This window comes from Sorex araneus, chromosome 2 (assembly GCF_027595985.1).
Source record: "Sorex araneus isolate mSorAra2 chromosome 2, mSorAra2.pri, whole genome shotgun sequence".
Taxonomy (NCBI): Eukaryota; Metazoa; Chordata; class Mammalia; order Eulipotyphla; family Soricidae; genus Sorex; species Sorex araneus.
The window spans coordinates 92,949,300-92,961,817 of NC_073303.1; the positions used below are offsets into that span (position 1 = coordinate 92,949,300).

At 42.7% G+C, this 12,518-nt stretch overlaps 1 protein-coding gene across 1 annotated transcript in view; it reads left to right on the forward strand.

Moving 5' to 3' along the window:
* ZFAT (zinc finger and AT-hook domain containing) overlaps window positions 1–12,518 on the forward strand; it is a 198,191-nt gene that overhangs the window by 112,306 nt on the left and 73,367 nt on the right. Inside the window, exons 9-10 of the mRNA XM_055128605.1 lie at window positions 1,942–2,091; window positions 3,912–4,085. Of these exons, the coding sequence (XP_054984580.1) occupies window positions 1,942–2,091; window positions 3,912–4,085 (324 nt within the window). The remainder of the gene's footprint in view (window positions 1–1,941; window positions 2,092–3,911; window positions 4,086–12,518) is intronic.

The window sequence follows — 12,518 nt, forward strand, 5'->3', positions numbered from 1 at the left end:
CTGGGCCTTCATGCTGCAACACTCTTCACCCTACCTGAGTGAGACACAATGCCTTTCCTCCTGGTTAATTCTGGTTTATTCTTTTAAATTTTTTCTCAGAGTCCTACCTTTGGGGGCAGGCCACTCCTAGCCATGTGTCTTAATGCACTTACCTGTCGGTGCTCTCCAGTACCCCATGAAATCCTAAAGGTGGGACTCCCACATTTACCCTTTGCCTCTAAATACCCAGAGCAGGAACCGAGGGTCCAGACCTCAGCACCATGTGTTGTGTGAATGAGCAACAGATAAACTTCGTACACCACTCCTTTTGTTCGGTGGGACCCTGCCCGCTACTGCCAGAGAAAATAGGTATTATTCAGCATAGCATAAGTACCACCATTTTAAAGTGGCACCTGTTCTGCACCCAAAGCTTGCTAGTATAAAATTTGTACAGCCGTGATTGTGGCCTTGACACATATCTCAGGATTATCTCAGGATTACAGAATTAGCTAGAAACCCTGATGCACAGCAGGATGTAGAACCCTGCAGTCAGAGTTCTCGGAGAGAGGTGAGACATGACCTGTTAGATGATAACAACCAATAGGAGTTTGGCATGGCATTTGCCCAAAACAGTCCAGCTGGAGGCAGCCAGTAAAGTAAAACATCACCAAGAAATGAGCTAGACCAAGAATTGGGCAACTTGCAGAAATCAGGCATAAAAAGGGTGTGAGAACAAAGGAGGGGGTCGCTCTCCTACTAGAGGGGATGGCCCTGACCAGTCAGCTTTCTCAGCTTTCTGAAATCAACAGTTTCAACAGTTTCTTGACTTGTGCCTGATAAAACTTTGTACTACAAAGCTCGTTGCTTTGTGTGGTCTTTCCGATACTGGTCCCTAACAGTTCATATTCTCCTGCCTCGTTCTCTTTGTATTAATATTATTATTAAGGAATTAAATGATAAGGAAGAAAAATAAAGAAATAACAAAGTGTCGTATCTGTGAATGGATGAAGCCTTGAGACCTTCAAATGTGTGGGAACACGTAGATTATTTTACTTGTGTTATATATTTAGTCGTTGACTATTCAGTGGCCTTTCTAAAGTGAACTCATGTCCCATGTAATCCATGGTCCAATGTGAGCAGACAATATTCACTTAAATGAGCCAAGTTTTGCTTGTGAGTAAATGTAAAGATTTTAAGTTTTTACTAAGGAAAATTGTAAATATTACCCAAAAAAAAGAAATTGACATTTGCCCATAACTTGGCTTCATCAGTTACCTATTGTGTCAGTCTTGTTTCACATATGATACCCTCCCCTCCCTGAACTTTTTTTTGTGAATATTTGGAAATAGAAACTAAAATCATGAAAGTTACCTATTTAAAAAAAATTTAGACTGCATCTCCAACTGAAAGAATCTTTTCCCCACAATATAACTACAATGGCACCATTAAAACAAACAGAATTAATATTAATTCCTTATTATCATCTGGTATTATGTCCATTTAAATTTCCCCCATTGACAGGATTTCTTCTTATACTTTATCTGTTTTAATGAAGACCCAATCATTTTGATTTCAGTTATGTCACTTAGGTTTCTTGTATTCTACAGAATAACCTAATTCTAGTTTTTCCCCATAATGATAAGAAAATCAATTTGTTAAAAAAATAAAAATTACACTTTTCCTGCTGACAGTTTTATATTCTGCATTTTCTGATTGTTGCTTTATGGTGTTATTTTTCCATTAGTCATATTTTATGTTAGCAGGTTCTTAGACCCGAGTCTTGGTTAGGTTCTGGCTTTTTAGGCAAAAAATCCTATTGCATGTCATGTTGCCTCTCAGTCTGCCACCTTGGCATTGCTAAGATTGACCAGTGAGTCCAGGTGTTACCATGGGAATCGTTTGAATCTAACCTGAACTGGTGGTTTTTGACAGCTTCTGATGTTTTCCCTGCTTTTCTTCTAGAGGTCTCCATGAGTACCATCTCTGAGGTTCTCGGGAGGAGGGTTCAGCTGAAAGGGCTGATTGGGAAGAGAGCCATGAAATGCCCATATTGTGATTTCTATTTCATGAAGAATGGCTCAGACCTTCAACGTCACATTTGGGCTCATGAAGGTGAGAACTCACTTTTGAAAACGGAGCATCCTTTAACGTTTATGTTTCCGTGCTTCACTGGGAAAGGAAGCCCTTCATATTCAGAGAAAGCCCCCTCTTCCTGTGCCCCACAGGTAGACTTCCTTTAGCATATTGAAAACAAAAAAGTGTGTATCAACCAGCTCAGAATGGTGATCGAAATCACGGCTTATTTAGTTGTAATGGCAGTGATTAAAAATATGCAATTCTTGGTGCTTGTGCAACTGCATTTCAGTAAAATCCCTGTGACTCGTGTTCTGGAAGCAAGCTGGAGGAGAAGAGTAAGAGAGCATTGCTTTGTCCATGGCAGTCTCTCCAGTGCCTGCCCCAGGGCAGTGTGTAGGCGCAGTGTTGATACGATGAATGAATGAATAAATGGATGAAGATGTGGAGGACAGCACAGTCCTATTATCCATTATCATGGAGGAAGAGTCAGAAGAGTAGCAGGAACATGAAGCAGTGGGAGAAGACTGTAGGCTGTGCTTCTGGGGTGCTTACCTCTGCAGGGGAGTTGGAGAGGCTCACTCTGGGATACTGGGAACTGAGGTCAGCTCCCATTAAGAACAGCTGGCTATCAGCGTCCTTCATTCCCCCAGATACGGATGTGACTCTCTTGCTTTGGTGACTGGGGCATGGCCCTTGTAGACATCCGCAGTGACTCCTCCTTGTGGTTAGGAACTTAGAATGCTGTGGACAGGAAGTGAGTTGGCTTCTTGAAGGGAGGATAAAGGATTAGGTAAATGTACTCTACCATCGGAGATGAAAATGGCTAACCCTCAATCCCAGGTTAAGGAGAGACCATCAGAGCAGAAAAGAGCACAGGAACTGATGGAGCAGGAGCCTGACGAGGCAGAGGGACTGAGATCCAGACCGTCGTTTAAAGGTGCTTTCTTCTTCACCAGCTCGCCTGCCCAGGACATCCTGCAGCCTCGTTAGAACCCCCTTTCCCATCTGCAGAGTCATAGGCAGTATAGAAATAAAGGATGTAGGAATGTGGTCTTACTGCTATGCATCTGTCACTCTGTCACTGCCCTGCCCCTCCCCACTCATGCCCCCAGCCATCTACTGTGAGAACATGGTACACTGATTGATTGGTTATGGCCTGTCTATTTATCTGCATCTCTCTCTGGAAAGTGAAGCCAGGGGTTAAGGCATCTCAACTCTCAGTGCCTATAATCTTCCAGCAGATGTTGGTTGAATGGCCAGAGCAGCAAGAATAGTCCTAGAATCCAAGCCATTAGCCCAGCAACTTTTGTAAAATTTTTCTTATTTGTGTAGTAAAACATTCTTCAAATTATGATCCTGGGGGGTCTTATTCCATTAATATTTGCAAAGACCCATGTTTTCTTTAATTTTATTCCATTTACTTCCTTGTAATATAATTTAATGAACTTTTGATATAACTGTTCAGGGTCCTGCCAGCAGAACTCAGGACTTTAGGGGAGAAATAGGTATGTTTGTTTCACTCAAATGTGCTCTGAGCAGACAGCAAGTAGACAGTGGCAGGATTTGGGCACATTGAGCAGTAATGCAGGTCATCTGACTGGGGCCTGGGTGGGGGCCTGGTCCAAGAATGTGGGAGCATGGAGCACCTGGCAGACTAGGAAGGAAGGGTGTCCCAGTTTGAAGGAAAAGCGTGGGTCGGAGCCCAGCATGGGAACTTGTGCACGTTTTAAGAATAGGCTCACATGCTACTTTATTCCAAGTGAGCCTGAATATGAAGGTGGTCTGTTTATCTATTTGTGTGTCCCTTCTAATGCAGACGTATGATGCAAATCTCTATTTTCACCCTCCTCCGGTAGGTGTGAAGCCCTTCAAATGTTCTTTGTGTGAGTATGCCACTCGTAGCAAGAGTAACCTGAAGGCTCATATGAATCGTCACAGCACTGAGAAAACACACCTGTGTGACATGTGTGGCAAGAAATTTAAATCAAAAGGAACATTGAAAAGTCACAAGCTCCTCCACACGGCTGATGGTGAGTGCATCCTCCAGAGTGATTGTTTCCCTCAGAGAAATGATTGGAAGCTGTTGGTGTTCCAAAGTCAGCAAACACTGTGGCTGTGCCTAATGGCAGAATCCAACAGCAGGTGGCCTTGAAAACTTCCAGTATAGGGAGGACAGGCAGCCAGGCCTTGCCTAGTGACACCTCACTGCCCCCTGCTCAACACTGACTAACATGCCTGATGTGGTCGGTGTGTTTATGTGTACATGAGCATGAGGCTGAGGGGGGGGGGGGAGGGAGGGAGAGAGAGAGATGCAAACTCAGGGACTGAGGTATCTTCAGGAAGTTTTGTTTCTTGAAGTTTTGATCCTCTCCATCCTTCTTTTTCGACCTGATCCCATTGATAGAGTTCTTACTGTATGTCAGCCATAGTAGTAAACTCCAGTGTGTTTCTGTCTTCAAGGATGTCTTCAAGGATTATGAGAGAGAGAGAGAGAGAGAGAGAGAGAGAGAGAGAGAGAGAGAGAGAGAGAGAGAGAGAGAGAGAGAGAAGGGTCCCTTCGGAAGCCAGGTAGAAGCAAGGAAGGAAGAGTTATGTCAGAAATGCAGACACTAAGCCTAACTTCTTAAAAAAAAGGTCTTTATAATTCTTGATTTTCTTTTATAACCCAAATTGTGTGAGGTACTTGTGTATGTTTTGTGTACTGAGATTAGCAGATTAGCATACTATTTTCATTCATATATTTCAGTACAATTGCATACAAAACTTAGAATTCATTTTGAATGTCATTTCAACAATAATTGTTTTAGAAAATTTCAATACTTAGAGGATGAAATGGCATTAGGGCTACCTTTATTTTAAGAATGTTCCAGGGCATCTGACCTGTGATGTATGCATTGGTCAAACTTTGGGCAAGAATTTGGTTGGATTTGAGGTTCTCAGTGGAGAGGTTCAGTATTCAGCTGGGATTCACCAGCATTAGGAGAATTAGCCTAAGGCTGAACAAAAACGAGAGCCCTAACTATTCAAACTTCTATAGCCAATTGTAAATTTTAAAATTCCATAATCAAATAGTTAAAAATACAGTGACAGTCAAGCAGTCATACCCCGAATAATGAAAGCATTAAGTTATGTAATTATTCATGAATTCTACTCCTCCACAAACAGCCCGTCTAGTGATGTTTCTCGACACAGCACTACATTATTCAATGGAATCCCTAATAAAGTACTACCAGTAATGAAAGCAGCTGTGCTCAGAGACATGTGGTCAGGAATGTCCACTGGCCTGTGGAGGAGGGTTCAGAGGGCATGGATCGGGCCTCAGAAAGGTTTTGGACCGTCATGGCTGGCTACTAGATCTGGGCTGTGTGCTGAAAGGCTTGAGAAGAGGGAACCACAGTAGAATTGGGAACATGGACTGGCTGTGGGACATGCGGGCTGGGTTGATGAAAATCATGGCATCGCAGAGACACATTCTGCTGATTCTGCCTCTCACTTCACTTGATTCTTTGAGCAGTTTAGTAGAGAAGGGGATTCATATCAGCAAAGACATTGCGTGAAGGGCTGGAGCAATAGCACAGCGGGTAGGATGTTTGCCTTGCACGCAGCCAACCCGGGTTCGATTCCTCCGCTCCTCTCGGAGAGCCCGGCAAGCTACTGAGAGTATCTTGCCCACATGGCAGAGCCTGACAAACTCCCTGTGGTGTATTCGATATACCAAAAAAAACCAGTAACAAGTCTCACAATGGAGATATTGCTGGTGCCCGCTTGAGCAAATCGATGAACAACGGAGATGACAGTGACAGTGAATAATCTTGAAATTTACTTTGGTATGTAGGTGAAATTGTTGTATTTGAACAATTATAGATTAATATATGTAGAGAAAGAAATCTTATTTTTAAATGCTACAATTCTCAAGATATTGAGCCTGAGATTTTGTTCTTTTTTCTAGTTTATTTTAAGATACCATGTTTATAACTAACTTTATGACTATCCACACCTATTTCTTTTTTGTGTATCTTAGTTTTTTGTCCTTCAATTTTCCTTTCGATCAGTTTGGAACTGTTTGGTCAGGTTCTGAGAAGTATCTTATCCTTCATGAAATAAGGACACTTCCTCCTCAGGCATAACCCATCAGCCATTTAATCACATCTAAACATGCTTTGATTTTGTTGGGGAATTACACTTACATTAGGATCTCGATTCCTCTGATGAAATTCTCAGAATTGGCTCTTTATTTAGAAGCAGACATTGTTTTAAGGCCTGCTGAAATGATTTGGTTTTAAGGATACTTACTGTATCAGGAATGACTCAATATGTAGTTCCACAGAGGAACTGTGTATGGAAGGAGAGTGAGGGAGATGTACCTTTACCTTGGAGGGTGATTTGGTCAGATTGCTTTTGAGCTTCAGTTTCCTTATCAATCAAATGGGGACAGTTACATCTCTCTACCCTCTGTGAATCAGATAATAGAAGATGCACCTTTACTTGCCTGGACTTTCTGTTAATTGAATAGTGCAAAGCATGTAAAGTGCCTACTGTGAAGTGGTTTGGAAATGGTAAATTGTTTTTTCATCCTACTGATCAGTTATAATAAATCAAATGTATATAAATTGAATATTTTAAAATATGATAGAGGAATTCACCATTAAATGAATCTTTATGGGCATCTTTAATAAAGTAAAAAGAAATGGAGTAATTATCCTCTTCCTGCCTGTACCTGCTTGCAAATCCCATTTTTCACGCATTTATTGGTTTCTCTAAAATGATCTATCTATTCCTTCTTTCTTTTTGCCCAAAGGAGTTTATTACTGTTCCTTAGGAGGGACAGGTCAGTTAAAAGGTTTGCCAATCAATATGTACATTGATCTGTAGAGGGTTCAATTTAAACCCTTTGCATGTATGCCAGCAGTATGCAAGAGTTCAGTGCAAAAAATCATGCTGCAGCACATTTCCTTCTTTTTGACTTTAAAGAGGGTCTAGACATGATATGCGGTCTCTCAATTCTTCTCACCCATACCAAATGGTAAGGTTAAATAGTTCACTGCTTTTATGTTATGTAATCAAATGAGAATTCTCTAATCATGAAAAAAAGCTCTTTGAAGTTCAGTGCTAATTCCTTTAGTTCTTCCTCTTCCCCCGACCCAGCCTGCCCTCGAGTGCTTAAAGTTCAGAAGTTTTCTGGTAAAAATTACAAGAAAAGTTATCCAAGATGCAAGCACTCTTATGTGTGTAGTAATTAGCAGAGTGGAGGGTTGGATGGGAGTACGATGGAAGAAGTACTATTTTTTTCCTTGCTCCTGCATTTTTTTAATGGAGATCCCATGGCTGCACATTACAGCATTTCAGAGATAGGACTATGGAGTCATTTTCTCTAAAGCAAAATCAGTCCAGGATCAATTAGCCCTATTCATCTCATGGACTCTTTACTTTTATAAACAAATAGTCTAAGGACCAGACAGATAATACAGCAGGTAAGGTGCTTGCCTTGTATACATCGACCTGGGTTTGATTCTCTGCACCCATATAGTCCCCTGAGCACTGCCAGGTGTAGCCCCCAAACCAAACCAAAACAAACAAACAAACAAACAGAAACATAGACCTTCTAGCTGGGGAAGTTACTCCATGATACAGTACTTGTCTTGCATGTGTGAAGTCCTGAGTTTTGGTCCCCAGCAATGCAAGCAAGTAAGCAACATTTTTTTCCTTTGTTTTTTCTTTTTGGGTCACACCCAGTGATGCACGGGGGTTACTCCTGGCTCTGCACTCAGGAATTACCCCTAGCGATGCTCAGGGAACCATATGGGATGCTGGGAATCAAACCCGGGTCAGCGGCGTGCAAGGCAAACACCCTACCCGCTGTGCTATTGCTCCAGCCCCATAAGTAAACAACTTTTAGAATGTGAATTTAGAACCTGGATGTAGAAAATAATATGAGAGTTCCTAGTTTAGTTGATGACTCTAGTGAGACTGATCTCTCCACGGTGTCCTTGTTCCTGTCCTTCCCCAGGAGTGCTGTTTTATGTGTGACTCTGTTGGAGGACCACTAGAAGCTATTTTATAAACCACAGGATCCAGTGGGACTGGGGCTGTATAAGGGATGAATCATACAGCTTCATGAATAGTTAGTTTAGATTAATACCAGATTGAACTATTACATAAGTCTTGGTTACCTAAAATTGCAAGAGGGTAAAAAATCTATGGACTGAAACAATAGCACAGTGGGCAGGGCATTTGTCTTACACACGGCCGACCCGTGTTCGATTCCTTCGTCCCTCTCAGAGAGCCCGGCCAGCTACCAAGAGTATCCTGCCCGCATGACAGAGCCTGGCAAGCTACCCATGGCATATTCGATATGCCAAAAACAGTAATAACAAGTCTCACAATGGAGACATTACTGGTGCCCGCTCGAGCAAATCAATGAACAATGGGACAACAGTGCTACTGTGCACAGAAATCTCATCTGAAAATACTTGGCATAGTGTTTGTAACTTTTACTTTCCTCTGGTGCCTTCTTGGCTTTTATCTGGGCTCTCTGCCGCCTTCTGCTTCTTTGCAAGTCTCATGCTGATCTTTCTCTCCTTGTATCAAAACTGATGCACTAATTACAGAGAATCATCAGTCTCTAAGTCTGCAGTTGCTTGAAGTTCAGCCTTTAAAGTACAGAGACTTCTTAAACTGTATTTTTATTGCTGTAGCTATTTTGGTTCTGATTTGCTATTGCACAAATTACCACAGATGCCAGAACTGGGAAGATGTGTACTCTGCAAAATGCCTGCTGCCGAACGCTTGTTCTGTTTTCTTCAGGGTGCCTTCTCACATTAGGTGGTGAACCTCTGTGTGCCAGGCAGCATGGACAGAGTAATAAGGCAGAGGGGGTGAAAGTGTCAACCCTCGCAGATCCAGGGTGGAACTACTGCCTGCCTACTCAGTCTGGAACAAACACCTTATTCCCCCAGTTTTATTAAGGATGCATTGGTTTTTCTCTGTCTACTATGACAGGCTACCACAAACACAGTGACTTAAAAAAACTCAAAATGATGGCAGCTCTATAAGTCAGAAATCTAAACGCAGGATCTCCGGATTGGGACTGCACCCCTTCTGAAAGCTGAGGGGAGAATCTGTTTCTTAAACCCTTCTAGCTTCTAAAGCTTCCTATGGCCTTTGGCTTACGAACCTCTCTTTGATCCTTCAAGCCAGATGCATTGAATCTTTCCATCTCTTTCTGTCCCTTTGTTTCTGTGTTCTGACTCTGGCCATCCTGCTCATCTTGTGGAAAGACTCTTGTGATTTCATTGGCCCTATCTGGGTAAGCCAGGATAGCTTGCTCTCTGAAGACTTGCCACTTGATCTCACCTGCAAAATTCCTTTGCCACAAAAGTTAATATATAAAGATTCTGGAGTTTTGTACTTGGATATTTAGGGGGAGGAGTATTATGACCCTACCGCAGTGGGACTATAATGAGATTGACTGGGTTTGTGCTAATTCTGTTGTTTCATTCTGTGTTGGGCACATGTACCTATTCCACGAGGAATACACAGATGACTTATATATACGTATATTCCCTTTATATTCTCGGTGACACAAGCTGAGAAGGAATATTCATAGAGATTAATCTGTCTCTCCTCCATCATTTACAAAGGTTCACATTACTCTTCTCTCAAATCTTCTCTCATTAGGAAGGCAGGGTGAATAGTTAATATTTAAAGGGTATCTAGGCTGAAAAGGGTAAAAGTCAGTTTTGTGAAAAATTTACTTATGCAAAATACCACCTTTTTCAGTAAGTCTGGATAAACAGTCATAAGACATTTTCACTTTTCACGCCTCTAGATGCCTCTAGATATTATTGCTAGTAACAGTTTAGATTTATGCAGATTTCCTTCTCTAAGTATATTACTGTGTTTGCAAGTTAGAGGTGCACAGCAAGTTTAATTTGGCAGGAATGATTTAATTTAGCAGGTATTTCAAATGCATTACCTTAAACCAGAAGGAATTTTCCACCGCTGTCTTATTTGTGTTTTGACGGATTCTAAGTGCCAGAAGACGGAGGAGGTTTTCGTTTTTTTCATCTGAGGGTTGAAGAGTTTTCTACCATTTGGTCTCAGTTTTATATAGAACTCTTATTTAAAGCAACTAAGCAGCTAGAATTATCCTCAGGGAAACTCATCAAGCAGAGGAGGGTGTGAAATAGAGCAAGCTAGCATTCTCCAGTTTTCTAGCAGCTGGTTCCCTAACTGTGGAGAGTGGCTTTCTGTGTCCTGGTGGGAGGTCACCACAGCTGCCAGCAGGTGAGGGGTGACTGCTGCTCTGATCCCCTCCGTTCAGGGTAACATGTTTCCTGTGTGCTGTGGGGCTTTAGCAGGGCATGGTCATCCCCTGCAACTCCGCCCTGCACACTCATCTTCCTAGAGTAGAAAGAAATTCAATAGGAATATGGCTTTCCCAGCACCTTCTCATCTGGCTGTTCTCTCTTCGTCTCTCTAACCCCGGGGCAGAGTAGGAAGGATTTCTGTTCTGCCTCTGTCTCTCCTGTCTTCAGATACTAGCCCTCTGTCCTTACGGGACAGCCAGCATCATGTTCTCCTTGAGTAAGACTTGCAAGAAGGGCAGAGCCCATGATTGCCGGGCTCCAGACCCCCTGCTTTCCCGTGCTGGCTGGTGGTACTTGGAATTCAGCATCAGTTCTGTCACAAGTCCCACCAGTGCTCCTGAGTTCCCGGCCTGCTGGGTCCCATCAGCAGCTTTCAGTGCAGTCTGACTGGCAAGCTCCCGTCCGACGCCTGCTCAGAAAACTTGAAAAAACCGAGCCAGATCTTGCGAGATTCTTCCACACCATTGAAAGGGTAAACTGAAGTAGTGGAGGTGACATTTCACCCCCTATGCCCCCATGGTTGGATGAAAGTTGTACCAACTATTCACAAATTAAAAAAAGTGTTTCAAATAACATGGTTGCAACAGGGTTAATGTTTATAGTTTTGATGTGTAAAGTTACTGTATCTTCACTACCAACTGATTGTACATTTTTGAGGGAAGTAGGAGCTGGTAGTGGAGTACTGTTTCTCAAGCAAGCCACAGTGTCTGCAGTGGAAATCTCCAGCAAGCCTGGCACTGGCAAAAAATGCTGACCTGTAAATCACGGGGTAAATAATGCAGATTGTGCCCTTTTCAGTCCATCTGCAACAGCAGCCTACAAGATCTGCAACCTGTCCAGTGCATTCAAAGTTACTCTTTGAACTTCAAATGCTTCTTTGCTTTCTGGAAATGATTTGATGTAAATTCCAAAGTTCCTTTAGGCAAAGGTCTTTGTGTGTGGATTCATTCTTATGTGTGCACTCACACACCTGTGTGAGTGTGTGTATGTGTGTGTGCGAACGTGCTTGTGTGTGCATGCACCTTTTCTTTTCAAAATTAACGTATCATAAATATACAAAACCTGCAGAATTGGAAAAGATGTAGCTCAGTGAATTGTCATGACAGCAGCACAGCCTTGGACGAGGCAGAGTGCATTGTTGCAGCACAGTCCAAAGTGCTCCTCACCCTGCCCACAGCCCTTTCTCTTTTTCCTTTGGGGTGGCCACTGCCAGGATCCCTAATGCTATAACTAGATCTTACCTGCCTTTGAACTTTAGATACACTGGTTGATAGAATACATGCTCCTTTGTTGTCTGGCTTCTTCCTTGGAAATTAGGTTTCTGAGGCTCATCTAGGTGGTTGGGATTTTGATCTTCAACATCTGGGCCACTAGATCAAATTAGAATCATTTGCTAAGTAACCAAGATCTTAAGTTCTGTCAGTTGTAGCCAGGAAGCCTTTGTTCCTGCAGTTAGGCTTGACTTCGGTGTTTGGCCTGGAGTCTTTCCTTCAAAAGAGAATCTGGCATGACTCAGCTTTCATTTATCCTCCTTGAGAAGCCCTAGACCAGAATGACTTTCTGCTGTTTGCAAGTTTAGTGCTGCCTCCAAGGACTTAAGAGATGACCAGCTCCTTACGCAGTTTGCAGAATTTGGTCACTGATTCCCTGTGAATAAGAGAGACAGGTGTTCAGGAAGAGCACCCCTAAACCACTGTACTGCTTGTGAAAATTGGGATGGAGGTGCATATGCTGCCTGAACCATGTGCTGCTTGTGCCCACGTGGCTGAGCACATGTGGTGCCCGAGCACATGTGTCGCCTGCATCTCCCTCCTTGAGATGTGTACTTTCATGCTTTCGTGTCCAGTGCTAGGATGTGTGTAGAGCTCTCTCCATCCTCTGAGGAGCCCGTGTTCCTTCTTGAGCGTGTTACTCCTGCTGTTTTTTTCTTTTCCACTTTTCCCTTCCTCCATCCCTAAAACCCTCTAAAATAAAATCTGTTACTTCAAAGAAAAAAAAAGATTGAGGTAGAATGTTAAAAGAGTAAACGAGTAAACTCTTGACCTTTCGTGTTTAGGTTGCCACCGGTATTGTTTTGGGGCTGTGTTGAAAGAC